The sequence below is a fragment of the Procambarus clarkii genome, chromosome 29 (assembly GCF_040958095.1).
Source record: "Procambarus clarkii isolate CNS0578487 chromosome 29, FALCON_Pclarkii_2.0, whole genome shotgun sequence".
Taxonomy (NCBI): domain Eukaryota; kingdom Metazoa; phylum Arthropoda; class Malacostraca; order Decapoda; family Cambaridae; genus Procambarus; species Procambarus clarkii.
The window spans coordinates 14,839,052-14,858,669 of record NC_091178.1 but is presented as its reverse complement, the minus strand read 5'-3'; the positions used below and the strand labels follow the sequence as shown (position 1 = coordinate 14,858,669).

At 39.7% G+C, this 19,618-nt stretch overlaps 2 protein-coding genes across 8 annotated transcripts; one reads left to right on the top strand and one right to left on the bottom strand.

The window, feature by feature from the left end:
• The first annotated feature begins 271 nt into the window (after nucleotides 1–271).
• Prosbeta3 (proteasome subunit beta type-3) lies at nucleotides 272–6,314 on the top strand. Its single transcript, XM_069333525.1, has 6 exons — nucleotides 272–354; nucleotides 2,137–2,253; nucleotides 3,133–3,242; nucleotides 4,603–4,814; nucleotides 5,628–5,754; nucleotides 5,882–6,314. The coding sequence occupies exons 1-6, from the start codon at nucleotides 352–354 to the stop codon at nucleotides 5,928–5,930; spliced, it is 618 nt and encodes a 205-aa protein (XP_069189626.1). The 5' UTR covers nucleotides 272–351; the 3' UTR covers nucleotides 5,931–6,314.
• A 907-nt stretch (nucleotides 6,315–7,221) lies between these two features.
• Nucleotides 7,222–18,924, bottom strand: LOC123746967 (facilitated trehalose transporter Tret1). Of its 7 annotated transcripts, none has more exons than XM_069333523.1 (8): nucleotides 18,459–18,924; nucleotides 13,316–13,489; nucleotides 12,777–12,853; nucleotides 11,748–11,898; nucleotides 11,284–11,446; nucleotides 10,363–11,112; nucleotides 10,017–10,155; nucleotides 7,222–9,063 (listed from the first exon to the last, which is right to left on the bottom strand). In XM_069333523.1, exons 2-8 carry the CDS (start codon nucleotides 13,350–13,352, stop codon nucleotides 8,881–8,883), a joined length of 1,500 nt encoding a protein of 499 aa, XP_069189624.1. In that variant the 5' UTR covers nucleotides 13,353–13,489; nucleotides 18,459–18,924; the 3' UTR covers nucleotides 7,222–8,880. The 7 variants fall into 7 exon arrangements, with proteins under 7 accessions (XP_069189624.1, XP_069189623.1, XP_045584827.2 ...); XM_069333522.1 differs by having other exon boundaries at nucleotides 13,316–13,417; XM_045728871.2 differs by having other exon boundaries at nucleotides 12,777–12,838; nucleotides 13,316–13,417; nucleotides 18,459–18,923.
• Nucleotides 18,925–19,618: the final 694 nt, after the last annotated feature.

The following is a 19,618-nucleotide window of genomic DNA, read 5'->3' as shown; positions in this document are numbered from 1 at the left end:
GTAGCCATAAACTTATTTCAATTTCAAGGTAGATGTAGTCACGACAATACTGTAATAAAGTCGAAGCTCCACCATACCCGGTGTGGTTAAAATTTGACTATATTTACAGTTCCTAATATCTATATATGTTATGTTATGATATGCTATAACAATTATAATTAAATCTTATAGGTAAGTAAAATTATATTATTTCTCTGCATAAAAGTATTAGGAGCAGATATAATTAGAATTATAGATATCTGTGGTACTTTAAACGCCGTATTAATCCTGTAATATAAACCATATTTAGACCAGAGTTGTGTTGTTGGTGACTGAGCGGTTTGGTGCGACCTGCTGGCCTCACGCTTCATAATGGTACTAAATTGTCTCTGTAGTTGTCTATTTGGTAACGAGATGATACTATGGGTAGTAGAAAACCATTGCTAAGTAAGAAACGTATTATCATTTAGTAACGAAGCATAAATTGTGCATGAGAAGTGGTCTTGTAATGTCACTTGCAAATTTTGGCATGGAAAGCGCATAGTTTATTTTTATTTAGTTAAGCTTAACTAAAAGATGATTTATATAAAGTGCTTCCACTTTACTGTAATTCTTTTTTTGTAAATGGTCTGCAAATTAGAAGAAAAGGTGTGGACTGGGCCTCTGTGCTGCCATTAGAAATTTAGAATATTTACCAGAGTTTACCTGAGGGCCACTATCTCTCTAGTGTCCTCGACGAGGACAGGAAGCCGGGGGCTTATCAAAGGTCACCACATTTGTCCTGATGAGAATGTACATTTATTTTTAATTATTATTTGTGTGCAAGGCTTTTTAGACATGTGGCCTAATTTCTAACTTGCTTGTAGTCTAAACCAGGTAGTTTATAAATTACAGTTTTGCCGACTAGACCACACACTAGAAAGTGAAGGGACGATGATGTTTCGGTCCATCCTGGAACGTTCTCTTTTGTCGATCTACTTGAGAATGGTCCAGGACGGACTGAAACGTCGTCGTCCCTTCACTTTATAGTGTGTGGTCTGGTCAACATACTTCAGCCACATTATTGTGACTCATCACCTGCACACAGTTTTGCCATTATTTTCAAGCTTGTACTAGCCACTGCAGGAAGTGGCTAGCACAAAATTTCTGAATATTGGGTTTTCCTCACTGCATATTTTATGCACACCAACTCATTACATTTTCTGATTAAAACGTTGCACACTAAAAAATCAATAAAATAAACACGAAAGAAGACTCGCTATCACTTCAAGATGATATAAGTAGGGGTTTGAAATTGTCAAAAGATTGGCAGATGCAGTGTAAATCTGACAAATGTAAGGTTTTGAAGCTGAGTAATGATAATAAGAGTTACAAGATACTGTACGAGCTAGATGATCTTGAGAGTGCGAAGTCGAATTGCAAAAGAGATCTGGTAGTTATGATTAGTAAGAATTTAAAGTCAAAGAATCAGTGCATAAATGCTCGAAATAAGCCATTTAGGATACTGGGATTTGTTTCTCGGAGCGTTAGTAATAAAACACCTGATGTTATTCTTCAGCTATATCTTGCTCTTGTTAGGCCCCATTTAGATTATTCAGATCAGTTTTGATCGCCATATTATAGAAGGGATATAAATTCACTAGAACACATCGAGCATATTATGACAAAGTTAATCCTGCAAATTAGAAACCTTGCATATGAAGAGAGATTGACAAAGCTTAATTTACATTACTGTATCTAGAAAGGTAAAGAATTACGGGTGACATGAAAGTTGTACACTAGAACTAGAAGTACACGCGTGGTCTAAGCCAAGTGTGGAATTGGTTTATTCATGTTCTGGATAGTTATTAACTTCATCATTTTGAAAAAGGTTTTCCTGTCATTTCACACCTACCCGGTAAATCTGATTATGTAGCCTAAGCTCAGGCATATTTGGGGGAATACAAAGTTATTTAGTTCTTATTTTATCCTGTAGGCCTACCAGATAACAAGCCATTTTTTAAGTTTATCATGTGGATAAACTATTACTTTTTAGCTAGCATCTTATTTTACATTTTTTACTGCTGATATTTATTTTATCAATATAAAGTAGTATGTCATTTGTTTTATCATGATAAAATATAAAGTTGTATAGTTATCTTCAAATTTATCTTGCAGAGTATATTAAACTACAATGGTGGCTGTGTGGTTGCCATGAAGGGCAAGAACTGTGTAGCCATTGCCTGTGATCTTCGTTTTGGTGTCCAAGCTCAGACTATCGCGACTGATTTTGAGGTAATTATTGTAATCATTTTGCCGTACCTTTATATTTTTGTAAATCTGTCTTTATATCTGTTGAACCACACACGTCTGGTCACAAATGTTTTATCACCAAATTTTCACACAGTTTCACCTAATTTCTTTAAATCATCAAAAAGGCTTTTGCTTTCTTTTGTATGAGCATCAGGCTGATAGGATTTCAACAACAATTCTGGCACTCAATCCACAACATTAGGAACTTTTCCATACCACAAATTATATGTGATATTTTCCTTAGTGTCTTTGATTTCAGTGGTGTAGAACCCTTCATGTGCTCCAAAATGTGTGTGTTGTCTTTAAAGATTTTACAGAGTGTTAAGCAGATATTTAAAAAAAAATTGTATATACAGTAAACTTAAAACATATATTCACTTAATGTCTTGCATTTTTTTTAATAGCAAGAGTTAGTTTAGTTCATTCATTATGCACCCCCCATACCCATCTTGTGGGCGGTAGTGGAAAGGGTGACAGAGGCACGTAATGGGCTCAGGGACTTAACCCCGCAATTCATTTAGCTAAGCAAGTTACAGTCTTGATGAGCTAGTTACAAAATTCAGTATAAGTCATCACATCATCAATGGGCTCGAGATCAACCACAAGTACAGTTTCTAAATTAAGCAACTGAGATATGCAGTTGTTTATACAGACTCTCCACTCAAAATATAAGCCAACGCCCATTGTCAGGACAACTGCACCTGTGGGGGAGTGTAGGGAACCATCAGTGTATGTGATTTGAGAGAGGGAGAATGCTCTGTAGAGAGAGCATCAATAGCAGACACTGCATATTATTAATTATTAATACACTGTAATCACCTAATAAAAAGTAACCCAACTTTTAATGATTCTCCCACGCAGCGAGTGTTTGAGCTTGGGCCTCATCTTTATATTGGCCTACCTGGGTTAGCTACAGATACCCAGACAGTATATCAGAGACTTCAGTTTCGCATCAAGATGTACGAAATGAGGTAAGTGAATATAATACACATTGTCTTGACAAAAACCACTGCTGTGAAATTTTTGTTTTATTAAAGAGAAATCTGCTTGGTGGAGCATTCAAAGCAATTTGTTGAAAAGTAGTAATTCTAGTAAAGAAGACTGGACTAAGATGGTATACAGTAATCTGTGCTATACAGGATAACTGTATTACAGCCCATCCTCCTTTTTTGGTATTATGTACTTATAGTAACGATGAGAACCATAGTATATATGGTATACTGACGTACAACAAAATTAGAAAGTACTGTAGATATCTGGACTATTGAGTTGGACAAACTTGAAAACGATTTTCTACTTATGTGTTGCAAAGATAAACTAATCTATCCTAACCTTCCTAGGCCTAGTGTATTAGGACTCTCTCTCTCTTAACTAACCCACATCCCTGAGCCTCTGGTGATCTCTCACCGACCAGCTCCTCACAGTACAGTACTTCCTTGGAAGTCAACAGGATGCTCCTCTTCATTGGCACTCGAGAGCTGCTCAAGATTTCATACACTGGTGGCCTATTCCTCTCCAGAACCACTGAAATCGGCCCTAAAATGAAACAATATAGCAATTTTTTGTATCGCAATCGGTGACCCTGTTACTCCTGCCATTTATCCTGTCATTACCACCCTTTGCATGCACATTCATAGTTTTATCTTTTTTCTCCCACCTTTTAGTCGAAAATGATAACAAGAATTAATTCAGATTACCTGAAGATTGGGCCACCAGTATTTAGATTAGCAAGGTCTTACAGTAATTTGGTGTTCACCTAAGGAATGCTTTTTTCTTAAATTATTGTTCGTGCAAATGTCTGGAGAACACCTGTGTGTATCGATTTGAAACTTTGAAGACTTGGTGTATAGAGGTGCAGTAAAATACCTATTGTGGTTGGACTGTATAGCATCCTTGTGGAAAATTTCAGATATAAATGCAAATAAATATAGCCCTCATGCCAAGGGATAACCTTGTTAGTATTGGTTTTAAACCATATCCTAGAAAGCTTTGCAATAGATGTATGTTGTATGTATAAATAAATGTATATTTATGCATGGCTTGGTGAATAATATTTACTTATTATAATACTAAATATTCTAATATTGCTCGATTATGAATACTAATCAAGGTTTTCAGAAAGTGTTTTGATTTTATTGTTTCACACTGGAAGTGTGTTTTACTATATTTGTTGAAAAGCTTGAGAGATTTTTGGTAAAAGATTCATTCCCATTTACAGAGCAATCAGAAATAGTCGTAGATATGTGTATCAGCTGGGGATATATATATATATATATATACATGTATAGTCTTAATAATACAGTTATTATGATTTTTAATCTCTTTTTTCAGAGAGGGACGTCGCATGAAGCCTCAGACCTTGATGGCCATGGTTCAAAATCTGCTGTATGAGAGGAGGTTTGGCCCATATTTTGTGGAGCCTGTTATTGCAGGACTGCATCCTAACACCAAAGAGCCATATATTTGTGCACTTGACCTTATTGGTTGCCCATGTGAGCCTGCGGACTTTGTGGTGTCGGGAACTTGTTCAGAGTCCCTCTACGGTACGTCTCGTTGAGTGTTTTCAGCATCATAGGTTGTGTATGCAATAAGCAACAATGGGAGTATTACACAACTCTGGCATACTCGTACATTATTAATAACAGTCATTCACTTCACCATAATTATTTCTTCTCTGTTATTTTAATAAAATTCTTCACAGCATTTAGTAACACTGCATCTTTCATTGTTGCTGATTTTTGTTCTTTTTTTACATTATTCATGCAATGATGATGATCATTGTAGAATATAGCTGCAAATATGATTCTTGATTTGCATGCAACACTAATGACTTCCTCATACAAAATATTGTTATTGGTGCATTAAATTTAATAGTGTTTGTATTTTGTATCACAATGTATGAATGTTACATATGGGATACCTGTGTAAGACTGAAACAGTAGTGAAGTCCTATTTCCATGAAATCATAAAAACTATAGATCCGAGACAAGCCACTAAGGTTTAAACATGCATGAGAGTAATGATTATTATTTCAGGTTTTAAAGCTTCACTGTATTTTGTTACAGTTTTCTAGACAAGCTTTTATTACATATTCTGAAAGCTGTGTGAAAAAAAATGGTCTACGATTACTAAGAAAACTAAGACAAAATTTTAATTATTGAATGTATGAACATTGATGCAAAAGTAAATGATACTCTTCTCAGGATATAGCACATGCTACTTTACTGTAATTGTAAAGGAACTTATTTTGACAAGTGGTAGCAGCCATTTTACAAAGGTCATTCTATAAATTGGAATGGTAGCAAAGAATAATTGTTTTTATGAATGAATTAAAATTGTTCATTCTTACTTTCCAGGCATGTGTGAGACAACATGGCGTGAGGATATGGAGCCTGACGACTTGTTCGAATGCATCAGCCAGTCACTTGTCAATGCCTTTGATCGTGATGCACTCTCTGGTTGGGGAGCTGTTGTTCATGTTGTGTAAGATCAATTTTGTGCTTGTTTTTTGTGATAATTGTCATGTATGCAGGAAAAATCTTCACTTCATATACTGAGCAAATAATGATATAGCATATATAATTTTCTAACATGTCTGATTCATTTTCAGTGAACAAGATAAAGTGACAACACGATACCTGAAGTGCAGGCAGGATTAATACAAGTGTGAAAATCAACATCCAACATATGCATATTGGAGCACAGCAAAACATTCATGCCCCAGCACTGGTAACATTTCATTAAAATGGTACATGCAAAGTTACATAGTTCTAAAGTTTTGGACTTCATAATGTCAAGTCTATAAGTGCAAAGATTAAGTGAAACTATATACATCTTTTTTTTTTTTTTTTTTTGATTTTCAAACTACAACTGTTGTGATCTTTGCTTTTGTTTGAAAGATTTCCAACAAGACTAATAAAATGTCTTTTTGTCTTTGACTTTTATAATGCCTTATGGTTTATTACAGGATCTTAGTGAAAGGTGTAATAGGATGTATGTTTCTTAGATTTTAATAAAATTCTTGATGAATCTGATACCTTTGACATCACTTCTCATATTGCTATCCTGAAAGATATCTTAAGAATTGTTGTGTTCTGTGACAGGTATTGCTGAATATTCTTCCTGGTTTTGCATCCTCTTTTGATAATTACTTATTTTAACCATTTTAAAAGAGAAACAGAAATACTAGTACTCTACCTAATTTACATTGTGGTTTCCCACAGATGGAAAGAGGAAGCAAATATAGTGTCAGCCAGGAAAATGATAGTATGGATTATGAGAATGTTCAAATCCAGAAATCTTTCTGCAATGTTAATGCTATTTCAATCAGTGGCATTGTACCATCTTGGGTACTGAATGTTACCCCACTCACCCTTTCAGAGCAGGAGAGATTTCTGTAATAGAAGGAACACAGAGAACATGTACGGCACACATAAGACACGATGAACCAATTCTATTGGGACCCTCTCAAAGCTCTCAAAATGTGTACTTGGAAAAAAGAGACAAGAGAAAGGTATCAAATAATATGTACATGGAAGAGATATATTCAGTCTGGGGTATGTCCATCCTATACCCCAGACCACATTCCCTGCAAAGTTGGGCGAGTCCAAGCCCCAAGTTTCTGGCCACTTATTTTAAGCAGACAAACATTCTCTTATATAGCAGCCCGTCCTCAGCAAATCCATTACCACAAGAAATCACATTCTCTCTTTAATACCACCTGAATAGTTATCAAAATATTTGAGATATAGATGTAGCTTAGGAACATTATCATAGTGATCAAAATGATTTGTAATTGGCATATTAATAATAAACAAAGAAGCCTGGAAAACTATAGTGATGTAACAAGGAATCATCTTTGATGACGTATGTGCATTGATTAAATGTTTCTGAATATGCTTTAAATATTACCCACTGGGATTTTTTCATGTGGATAAACAAAATAAAAAACCTGGGTAAACTTTTATTTGTTAACAGCAATAGTCATAGCAGTCTTTCTCCATGTTATTGTCAACTGTTCAGGTTTTCTTTATAGCAATCAGTTAAGTCATAAGAACGTGATTTACAGTATTTATGAAAAATATTAAGGTCATACAATGGGATCGAATCTATATCACTGTTCATTGTTCTTGGTGTAAGTCAAGGCCCATCGTGCAGCATGGATCGATATACGGTATATATATATGTATGTAAATCACGAAAATTAACATGTGAAGAAAAATGTGAGTGTCAGATCACAAAGGAAGAATTGAAACAGGAATTTCCTTAAGTACTTTTGTATTTAATAATACATCTTCAGAAGGATGAGTATCCTTCTGAAGATGTATTTATTGAATACAAAAGTAATTAAGGAAATTCCTGTTTCAATTCTTCCTTCGTGATCTGACACTGTCACATTTTTCATCACATGTTAATTTAACGAATTTAATCCATTCCGGCACTTGAGTTCGTCATGTGGAAAACTCTTGCGAAACAAGTCGAAGGTGTCCGAGAACCAGCGGGAACACTCATTAATCAAGCGAAAGCTCGTCATTCGAGACAAATTTTCTGTGAGTGGCTTGCTCGTTACTCGAAATGCGTGTAACTGGAGTCGCTCGTCACTCGAAGTTCCACTATATATATATATATAAACACTGTATTTTGACGACAGTTGTTGGTTTTGCATAGATAACTGCCCCTCATCCAGACTTTTCGAAGACGAGAAATAACCTTAAACATTCTTTGCCTTGCTATGACTACGTCTTGTCCTGTCCTAGCCATTCCTGCCTTCCCTTGGCCTAGCCACTCCTGCCTTCCCTTCCCTATATATGAAATATTGGCTCCAACCACATATGCCTTAACATCAACCATATATGTCTGGCCTTTACACCAACCATATATGTCTGGCCTTTACACCAACCATATATATCTGGCCTTTACACCAACCATATATGTCTGGCCTTTACACCAACCATATATGTCTGGCCTTTACACCAACCATATATATCTGGCCTTTACACCAACCATATATGTCTGGCCTTTACACCAACCATATATGTCTGGCCTTTACACCAACCATATATATCTGGCCTTTACACCAACCATATATATCTGGCCTTTACACCAACCATATATGTCTGGCCTTTACACCAACCATATATATCTGGCCTTTACACCAACCATATATATCTGGCCTTTACACCAACCATATATGTCTGGCCTTCACACCAACCATATGTGTGACTTGACTCTTGACACCAATTATATATATAACAGCAGAAAAATATTAGTTAACTGACCAAAGTAAAGATAGCGGTTATTGACCCATTTTATGAAGTTATTAAACAGTACTAATTCTTCACCAAATAGGTTTTGCAATTTATTACTGGCCTTCATGTTCAACAAGCTATAATCATTTTCTATATTATATAAAAATAAAAAGACAAAATGCAAATGCTTTGGCACAAACTGCACAATCCAAACTCAGGATGCGTATAGAATTAACTGGTGATTCATTTAGCATAACAATAAAATAGTTATATTAGATAAGCTCAACTCATTAAAAAAAAAAGTTACAGATGTCTTATGAGAAACGTTCCTTCGACCTCACACCAAGCCAGGAGATGAGCTTCAACCAAGAGCTCTGCCCTTGGTCTCTCTGACGCAGGCGAAGGTGAACACAATGCCACCGACGGAGACGGCTGCGTAGAACCAGTAGAGGCCGGCGGAGGTGAGGGCGACCTGCATGGGTGTGAAGAGCTGGAGGGCAGCGAAGTTGATGACGCTGCCCACCACCATACATAAGCCAGACAGCTGCAACATCACAGACAACTGTGTGTGTGTTGGATGCTATTTTGTTTTTTTAATGTTATTAAGTGGAATATTATTAAGATACGGTACCTGGAAACAAATCTAAATGAATATATAACTTCGAGCTATTTTAAATTGTTAAATTATGTTTAAATATTGAGAACAATGTTAATGTTAAATTATTTGCACAATAAATACATGCCTAGTATCTTCCTAAAACTGAAACTGAATTCAGAATGTATTAGATTTATAATTAGTACCAAGAGACAACAACGGCACTTTCCTGCACCGCGAAAGATTACTCACACAATCGACTTGAGAATGGTCCAGGACGAACCGAAACGTCGTCGTCCCTTCACCTTTTAGTGTGTGGTCTGGTCAACATACTTCAGCCACGTTATTGTGACTCATCGTCTGCATAAAGATTACCCCCTTTCCAATTTTAGTCCCTCCCTTTACCACCCAAGAAACAAATTAAAGATCAGCCGTTGTAGCAACTTATCCACTGCTGTTCCCTGGATGGGGGGGGGGGGGGCGGTGTGCAGGAGCTAGTGACACTAGCTCTCCACACATGTCAGTTGCTTATTTAGAAACTGTACTTGGGGTTGGTCTCTAACCCATTGTTGATGTGACGATGTGTATTAAATTTTGTAACTAGCTCATCAAGATTGTAACTTGCTTCGCTACATAAATCGTGGGGTTCAGTTCCTGAGCCCATTATGTGCCTCTGTAACCCTTTCCCTCTACCACCTACAAGATGGGTATGTGGTGCATTATAAATGAACTAAACTTAAAAAACTGCTTAACTCATAAGATAAACATCAACTTCAGGTTTAATTGCAGATAATGTCGACACAATATGTACTGATGAACTTCCTTGCGTCAGAAATATATGGCTGTTGAAATCTATTCTGAAGCTTGATTTACTCTAAGATTAAAGACTTTAAGGGCAGTACCTGCGCTCGAACTGCTGTAGGGAAGTACTCGGCGTTGAGTAGCGAGGGTACGGGGCCGACACCGCAGCTGGAGGCGAACATATACAGCATGAGGCAGGCCAGCGGCACCCAGCTGAAGGACGAGGTCGTGGTGGCGGACCTGGCAACGAATAGCAGGCTCAAACCAACTATATAAAAGACACCTAGACTGGAAATTATGTTCTATTTTTAACATAAGACATTGAACATCATATTATAAAATTAATGAGTGATGGCGCTACTGCTCATACAAAAAACATACCTAAAAGTGCAATATATGGCCCTGTTGGGTGCGTATTTTGTATTAATTAAGTGTTGCTCTTCCTACCAATTTTCCATGATGTCTTCAGCAACAAGCATTGTTGTGTTCGCTGTTGCTGAGTCGATTCCTGTCTCAACAGCATCTTTAAAGTGGTGATAAGTTCCCATGACGAGCAGGCATAACGTCATGACTGCTAAGGAGGCCACCATACATGCCCGGCGGCCGAAGCGGTCCAGGTAGATGCAAGCAAGGACGGTGCCCGCTGCTTGGACCAGAAACACCAGGATGCTGGCCACATGTTCGCTCAGGGTCGACCCTGCCTCCAGGAAAATGCGCGTCATGTTCACGTAAAACACCATCAGACCGCAGAAGTTTTGGACGAAGAACAGTGTAATCACAATTCCAAGCGACTTTAAAATGTAAGAATCCTGAAGGACTTTGATGAAAGGTTCTTTCTCAGTATCTTTGTTTTCATCGCAGAGATTTTGCAGTTCTTCGTCTACGTTGGCGCTCGGACCTCGAAGTTTCAGCAAGATTTTCTTAGCCTTTATCCTCTGTCCCTTGATGGCTAAAAAGGACGGACTCTCAGGCAGGAATACCATTATTGTCGTGTGCAATGCGATGACAGCTAAACCTACAAACGCTATCTCGAACCAGCGCAGGACCAGACCCAGGGCGGCGGTGAGGGTGTAGCCCAGACTAAGGGCTATACTGGGGATGGTGGCCAGGGCTCCTCGGATGGCCGTGTCTGGCAGCTCGATAATATAGGTGCTCGCTGATACGAACGTCGCCCCAACGCAAATTCCGTGGACAACCCTGTAGATATATATTATATATGAACATAGGACATTACATAATTATTTGCTAGCGTATTAAAAAAATAGCAAAAATGGATAATTCATTTGTTTCAACCTGTCCCTTGACGCCAAGGGTGGGGGAACAGGAGGCGGGAACTGACCGACTCACTGTTGACTGGCTCAGACTGACCTGGCAGCAAGCATCATGGTAGGGTTGACGGCGAGAGCCAGGAGCAGCCAGGCTAAGGTGTACGGCACCAGTAACAGCATCATGGACTTCTTTCTCCCGATGGTCGCCACCAGCCATCCCCAGAACCACGTCCCGGGGAGGTTGCCCACGGCCAATATACTACCTGCATCAAAACATAGCTCCGTGAAATCATTTGTGTCGCGTGTAGATGCGTACAAGATTGATGCTACAATGCCGCTGATATATTTATTGCTTTAAGAAAACGTCCACATGGCTCGTCCTAGGATACTGTTTAATCCTGATCAACGTTAGTTACTTACATGAGTAAATATAACGTTCCTAAACAAGAATTTTAAACATTCTGACAATCGACTTGAGAATGGTCCAGGACGGACCGAAACGTCGTCGTCCCTTCCTTTTCTAGTGTGTGGATTGGTCAACAAATATTCTCCATTTCTCGTTACCTAACATGTCCAGCTGCCAGCTGGTGAGGGTGATGGCGGTGTCGTAGATGGTGGTGTTGTGTCGTTGGAGGTCCGGCACAGCTGGGTTGGGCCAGGCGGCCACCACCGCCAGCCCCAGGTGGGCCACGCTCGCCCCCGACACCATTGCCACCTGCACACATAAGAAAATATATGGAGGAAACCTGCAGATGTCCATATACCCCATGCGAGACAACCTATTTTTATACCTAATCAGAGTCATACATATATAACCTATACTCTTTATACAGTCCCGTGTACTCTGTTCCATAAATCAAATGTTCAAATCAAATCAAATCAAATGTTTATTTAGGTAAGGTAAGGCTAGTACATACAATGCCTAAAGCCACTATTACGCAAAGCATTTCGGGCATACAACAATCTTATTTCCAAACCAGTATTTATCCTGGACTTTTTCTAAATCTAAACTTATTCAATATGTAGCCACTGTTTCGTGTTGATATATTTAGCACCATATTAATATAATCTTTGTTATAACCCCTCATCTATTTTTTTTCAATAATTTACCTCTTATTCTACGCTTTCTAAGTAAATTAAACATTTTTAATCTTACAACTACACTATGTAAGTCCTGGTGACTTAAATTATACACTTTAATTCATTACTGGTATTAATAAAATGAAGAACGATACGATCATATGATTTAGAGAGGAAATGTTTGATAATACACTAATTTATAAGGCTCGTTTTAACAATATATTGGCAACCATGTCACGCCAATGGTCAATGATGTTGCATATAATGTCATATCATAAATCATATCATAAGGTTTATCAGTCAATATCATCATATCATCAAACCATAACTCATATCACAAGGTTTATTGAAACCTTCAATAAATTTAAATTATATAACAGTGCAATTCAAGCTCGCAGCAACCATAAAAGAAATGAATAAAAATTAAAAGGCATCATTTTTGCGCTACCGCTCACAGGACGAGTATCGGGTGCACAATAAACTATCGGCCTCTAGTGGCAACAATCAACTCACCTGCATGACAAGCCGACGTCGCCTGTCCCCTGCGGGTTCCTCCGGTAGGACATCCTGGCCACCTGTAGGAAGGAAAACTGCATTCTAGTTATCGAGAAGAAATAAGTCATTTTCACGTACTTTCCATCGTTTTTAATACCCTGGAGGCCATTTCAAGATTTAATTCCGTCCACATTGTCTCACAGGATAGCGCACATTTAGTGGTTTACAGAAACACAATGAGATATTTTTGTTTTGCATTTAATGCTAATTTAGAACAAGATAAATTATTAGAACTTTGAACGATTGTGTAGTGCGACAATCGACTGCGATTGTGTAGTCAATTTTTTCTCGCATTTTTCTACAAATACAAGAATAGAATGAAAGAAAGCAAACATATTCAATAGGAAAAGTATACAAAGTTTGTACAATTTCATAATTAATTTAAAAACCACCTAAATTATTTTGTTACTATTCTCAATTATTAATTGTAACCGTACCGACAAATCCATTAAGTATTTACCGTTATAGGAGTATGAGCAGAATGACGAGAGCCTTACCGGTCAGAGCCTCAGAAGCCGCCTCGCCTGGCGCCATGACTAGCCCGCGCGGGCCCTTGCCCTCACAGCCTGATTCACTGCTGATCACTCACGTTCACATTGCTGCCGAATTAAAGAACTCACTATAACGGCCAGTGGATTACTGAAGGCCGCTACACCCTGCATCAAGTCGCGCTGTGAATGTCATATAATTTGTTTAGTATTTAATGAGAGGAATTCATTTGGTAGCCTATCCTCCTTGAACACATTCAGGAGCCCTAGAATGCTATGTTGGACAATGATTAACAGTTGCTTGGATACAGATTATACGACAAATCATTTACACAATAATTATATGATGTTTAGTAAGTCTCAGGATGTTAGGTAATAGCAGGGGGTGCAGTGCCAGTGTTATAGGTGCCGGAGCTCTGGTGGGCCTGACAAAAGCCTATAATTTTCTATCCTGTTTCTATATATATCACACGATTAAGTATGTCGTGTTTGTAACTGTTCGAAACTAGTTGGCCGCCCACCTGGTGCTCAGAACACGGCCTATTTTGCAAATATTTTGTTCAAGTTGAGAGGTACGTTCAGATAGTGCCTTTTGATTTAGAGGTCAACTATAAACCGAGTACAATTTGTCCACAAATGCTTGAAAATGATTAATTCCATGAACTTCTCTCACTGAATCACCTACTGCAAGTTCAAATATGTGATTAAGACAGTGCCAGATTATTATATGAGGGTAATGTTCCTTGAGAATTGTTGCAACGCCAGATTTGACACCAAGAATGCCACTTGCCCCATCACTAGCAAATGCTACGAGGTTCTCTTTCAAATATAAGACATCAAATCCATGATAATTGAGACAGTCAATAGATGCCTAGCAATAGTTGCTGCTTTCTGATCAGGTAGTTCAATTAGATCTAAGAACATGAGATGGGGATTACTTTCCTTATCACTTTCTCATATCAAGTAAACTATCATTTTTATGTAAATTATCAACTTGAAGGTCACTGCTGGGTAACAGTGACCTTCAAGCCTCACTTCACCCGCCTTTATGACATTGGCGTGTGATCTAAATGATTAGATTAGAGTATACAATATACAGAATTCACAGTTCATGCCAATACAGCAGCTGGTATCTTTCCCCCTGCAGAGGGCATCAAAAGCACACACACACACACACACAACGACGAGATAGAACACAACATATATGGATATATCTGTGAGGCACCACACATCCTCTAGCTCAAGTTATACCACAACATACTCAAATTTGAATCCACAGTACGATAAAATTGATGAATGCCTCTTTGGGTCTAGCTGCCGCCTGAATGAGCCAAGCCTGAGGCCAGGTAGCCAGCTGCACAGACATGTAACCGTTCACAACATAACGAAACCTGGGCAACGATTTGTATATCTATCGTGAGACAAGAGATAAGACTATGTTATTTTTAACTTTGCCTGCGAAAGGACGATTAAGTGTTGCTAGGTGTTGTCCATTCTTTGTGTGTGTGTGTATATATATATATATATATATATATATATATATATATATATATATATTATTAAATATGACCGAAAAAGTAAGATTAATAATTCTAACACGAATTTTCTCGATCTTTCGTACATTTCTTTTCACTATTGGTGGTAATTCAAAAATCAATTCTCCAAAATTCATTTTTATTTCTAGTCTGACGCGACACTTGAGCGCGTTTCGTAAAACTTATTACATTTTCAAAGATATTACATTTACAAAGATAATGTAATAAAATATTTGATGTAATAAATGTAATAAATGAAAATGTAATAAGTTTTACGAAACGCGCTCAAGTGTCGCGTCAGACTAGAAATAAAAATGAACTTTGGAGAATTGATTTTTGAATTACCACCAATAGTGAAAAGAAATGTACGAAAGATCGAGAAAATTCGTGTTAGAATTATTAATCTTACTTTTTCGGTCATATTTAATAATATATGTCTACAGGAAAGACTGCTACCAAAATATACTAATATATATATATATATATATATATATATATATATATATATATATATATATATATATATATATATATATATATATATATATATATATATATATAGCCTTGAGAATTCTCAGCCTCTCTTTATGGGAGTGTGACTACAACATGACTCTCCAGTGGGACCTCTAGGACCAGGTCCCACTGTACAGTCAATGGGACCTGGAGCCCTTGAGGTCCCACTGAATCTGTTTGTGTAGTCAAACTCGGAGCCATCATACGTTTGGAGCTGGCAAACACCTCCTTCAGCCCCTGGGTAGACGCCGATTTAGTATCTTTGTTTTCTTTCCTACACAGCACAGTATGGAGGTAGTTATGTTCACAGCACAGGGTGATAGTGCTAATAGAATAACATGATGATGTTGACCAATCCACACACTAGAAAATGAAGGGACGACGACGTTTCGGCCCATCCTGGCCCATTCTCAAGTCGTTTGTGGTCCAGGACGGACAGAAACGTCGTCGTCCCTTAATTTTCTAGTGTGTGGATTGGTCAACATACTTCAACCACGTTATTGTGACTCCTCGCCTGCAGATGAGGATGGTGTTCACAACCCACTTACATAGTTGACGGTGTTCACCGACTAACACGGCTGCCTGTTCAATAAACGGTGGTGGTTGAAGTTGTTGATGGAGTCGTTGATTGCTTAATACAGCTGTTGATGAAGCGGAGGGTAGTGCAGGTGGCTCCTAGTCTCTGCCCGCGCATACACTGACCTCCTCCGCCTCAACCACCTCTATTAGCAACCCCCCCTCGCCTTCCTCATTCATGTATCGTGTATCTGCTCACTTATGTACCATCTGCTCTTTTATGTATCAAACGTATCTGCAACTCCACTTACTCTATCGTGAAAGCTCTCTCTCTCTCTATCTGTCTGTCTCTCTATCTGTCTGTCTGTCTCTCTATCTGTCTGTCTGTCTGTCTGTCTGTCTGTCTGTCTGTCTGTCTGTCTGTCTGTCTGTCTGTCTGTCTGTCTGTCTGTCTGTCTGTCTGTCTGTCTGTGTCTCTCTCTCTCTCTCTCTCTCTCTCTCTCTCTCTCTCTCTCTCTCTCTCTCTCTCTCTCTCTCTCTCTCTCTCTCTCTCTCTCTCTCTCTCTCTCTCTCTCTCTCTCTCTCTCTCTCTCTCTTTCTCTCTCTGTCTCTCTCTCTAGGAGCTTATAAAATCACGGAAGAAGTACGAACAAGGAAAAAAATAAAGATAAATAAAGTTTATTATTTTCTACCACAGACGTGGCCACACATTTCCAATACTAATTAGCATATATACATTTTCTTCTGTCCTCCATAGACAGGGTTAGAGATGTGTTAAACATTTAGTTTAGGGATTTATTGAACAATCAACCACAGAAGGTGATTGTAGTGCTTATAAAATGTTAATCTAACCTACATACATAAATACACAGATTGACGTCAGTCCTACATAAACAGTTTTCGAGGTGTCTTTTTTGCAGTGTCATTAACTAAGCACTTAACCACTGAAGGTGATTAAGGTCAGGTTAAAGTTACATCACAACCATTGCACACTGCACGACCATATTGCCACGGCCCCCCGCTGACACCCTTCACACCCCCCCCCCCTCCTCCTCCTTCCCCCTCGTTATCTCCGGAGCTCAACAATGTCCTCCTGCGTTACCAAACTCCGAAGCGTCGTCTTGACGTCGCTGGCTTGTGTGATAAACGGTGTGAGACGTTTCAACGTCGAAATGTTTCAGTGGTGTGAGGCACCGTAAGTCAACCCTTTCTGTTGCTAGTGTGAGGCTACTGTGTACTTTTTGGCCGGGATTTGTAAGTGATTTAAGAGAACACAGTGAAGCACACTGATGGGTATACCCAGCTTACGCAATAGGCAGAATTATGTTGCTAAGTGTGAGGTATGCTGTGTATGTTAAGTATGGCCACACAGAAGGGGAGAGGGGGGAGGGAGGGTATGTGTGTATTGACTAATTGTACATCAGCTCTTGGACTCCGCCTTTTTACCCGTCGGTTGTCTAATATACTAACTCCCGACCTAAATTTTTCTCTATCATATCTACTACAGATATATTTTCTCTCACACATACACACACATCTTCAGGATACAGCCCCGTAGCAGCTGCCTAGCTGCTAGGTATTGACTAATACCTAGTGTAGTACTAGGTATAGTAGTACTGTAGTAATATAGTGTAGTAATACTAATATGTAGCCAGCTGCCTAGCTGCTAGGTACCTAGTTACTGCTAGGTGAACAGAGATTCCACTGTACGGACATAGTGTAGCCACACTTTGTCATTATAGCAGGTGTCTTGAAGCTCTCTAGGCATTGTGTTGTGGGGGCCCTCTCAACCTCGTGGCCCAACCCAGGGAACCAGGGGTATTCTCTTGCACCATCGGTCTGTGTCAGGTTCGGTTAAAGGCAGTGTGTCCTGTGGAGGCAGGAATGTACTAGATGATCCTTAAGTGACTTTCCTCGTCTCCAGGCCAGCATTGGAGGTGTTTGGGCAAACCTAGGCCAAGAGGGGTGGTCCCCTCTTGGCCTAGGTTTGCCCAAACACCTCTGCACTCTGCACTCTGCTTGTCGCAGTGAGGGGCAGTGTGAGCGCACGGCTTCAATCAATGCAGAAAGAACCCATGAGAATAATCCTCCAAGACCCCCCCGCGTCACCATGATATTTAGAAGGGACTAAATGTTCTCTGTGTTGTCGCTAAATTAGTGCTTTAATTGTTATCAGAATGCTTAGGTAAAGCTACCCAATCCCTTGCGTTCTTTATCGAGTGTCAGAGTGCCACATGACACTGTGATTCCAGAAGTGATGCTAAAATAATTAACATAATCTCCACCGCTTGGCAACAGTGTACCCAGAGCCATGTAACATTTATCCATCATCCACACAAACTGACACAAACGTAAAATGCATTCTTGCAACAATTCTTGGACGTCAGGCTGCGAGCAGCCGCGTCCAACAGCCTGGTTGATCAGTCCGGCAACCAGGAGGCCTGGTCGACGACCGGGCCGCGGGGACGCTAAGCCCCGGAAGCACCTCAAGGTAACCTCAAGGTAACAATCACTCATCATCTGCATGGACATTACCAGCAACAATAATGAATAAGTAACTAGTACATGAGAGAAGGTTGCTCGCTTACCGTCGTGGTCGACAGGAGACAACACTGGACGGGTGTGTGTGTGTGTAGTGGTTGAGATCACCAACACTATCCTCCTGCTGTTGCTGCCTCATGCACCAAGCCGCTCGGGGGGGGTCATATGCCGGTAAAAGTCTGTTCGTTCATATCACGAACGCAACACAGTCGCAGTGTTTCAGGTCCTCGTGCATGCGCAGGGATGTGGGGCAAACAGTCCAACTTTGAATCCATGCAGAAAGTTAGTAATTAGAGTTGTTTACCTCTCTATATCTGTTATCTGCTGATATTCGGAAAGATAAAATGTGTAAACACAGAAACAATCACTACGACGAGGGTGATTGTTGTCACTAGTGGCGGGTAGCACGTCCCACACTCATGGTGTGAGCCGTGCAGGGTGCCACAATCGGGGTAGGGTGGCGGGAATGCACAAGTGCTTGCTGCACCCTAGCAAGCGGTGTGGGTCGCATGAGACGCACTTGGCCGGCATCATAGTTGCCAGGTACTATCCTACACTGCATCATTACCAGCGTTTGTGTGTGTGTGTGTGTGTGTGTGTGTGTGTGTGTGTGTGTGTGTGTGTGTGTGTGTGTGTGTGTGTGTGTGTGTGTGTGTGTGTGTGTGTGTGTGTGTGTGTGTGTTAAGGGGGAGGGGGGGGGGGGACGGCCTGAACCTACAAGCGGGGGTTAGGCTTGGGCTGAGAGTTGGGGTTATATTAAGGTGCATCACAGAAAACGGGAACAAAACTCTGCTGGCAGGCAGGGTATTGACGTGAACATCTTGCCTTGGAGCGGCCGGAGGCAACCCGTCCTCTCAAAAACTACCCCATATTTTGACGCTATAATCCCCAAATAACAAAACATAAAGGGGGTACTGTGGAAAAAAAATAGCGGCTCACAAACATCCACGTTTTCTATGCGTGGGTTGGTTAGGTTTGGTGGGTGGCTTGGGGGATCGATCGTTTCAGAAACCCATATTTTATCCTTTGTGGCAACTCTGAGAGGACGGCGGACTGCAGGATGAGGCCGAGGAGCTCTCATTCCTGCAGTCACCCCTCAAACATGAGCAGGGCTCCGTGCTCCTTGTTGTATATAAACTGAGTCACTTGTATACAACTGAGTGTATATAAACTGTCCATATAGTGTTTATTAACGTCAATATCGTTG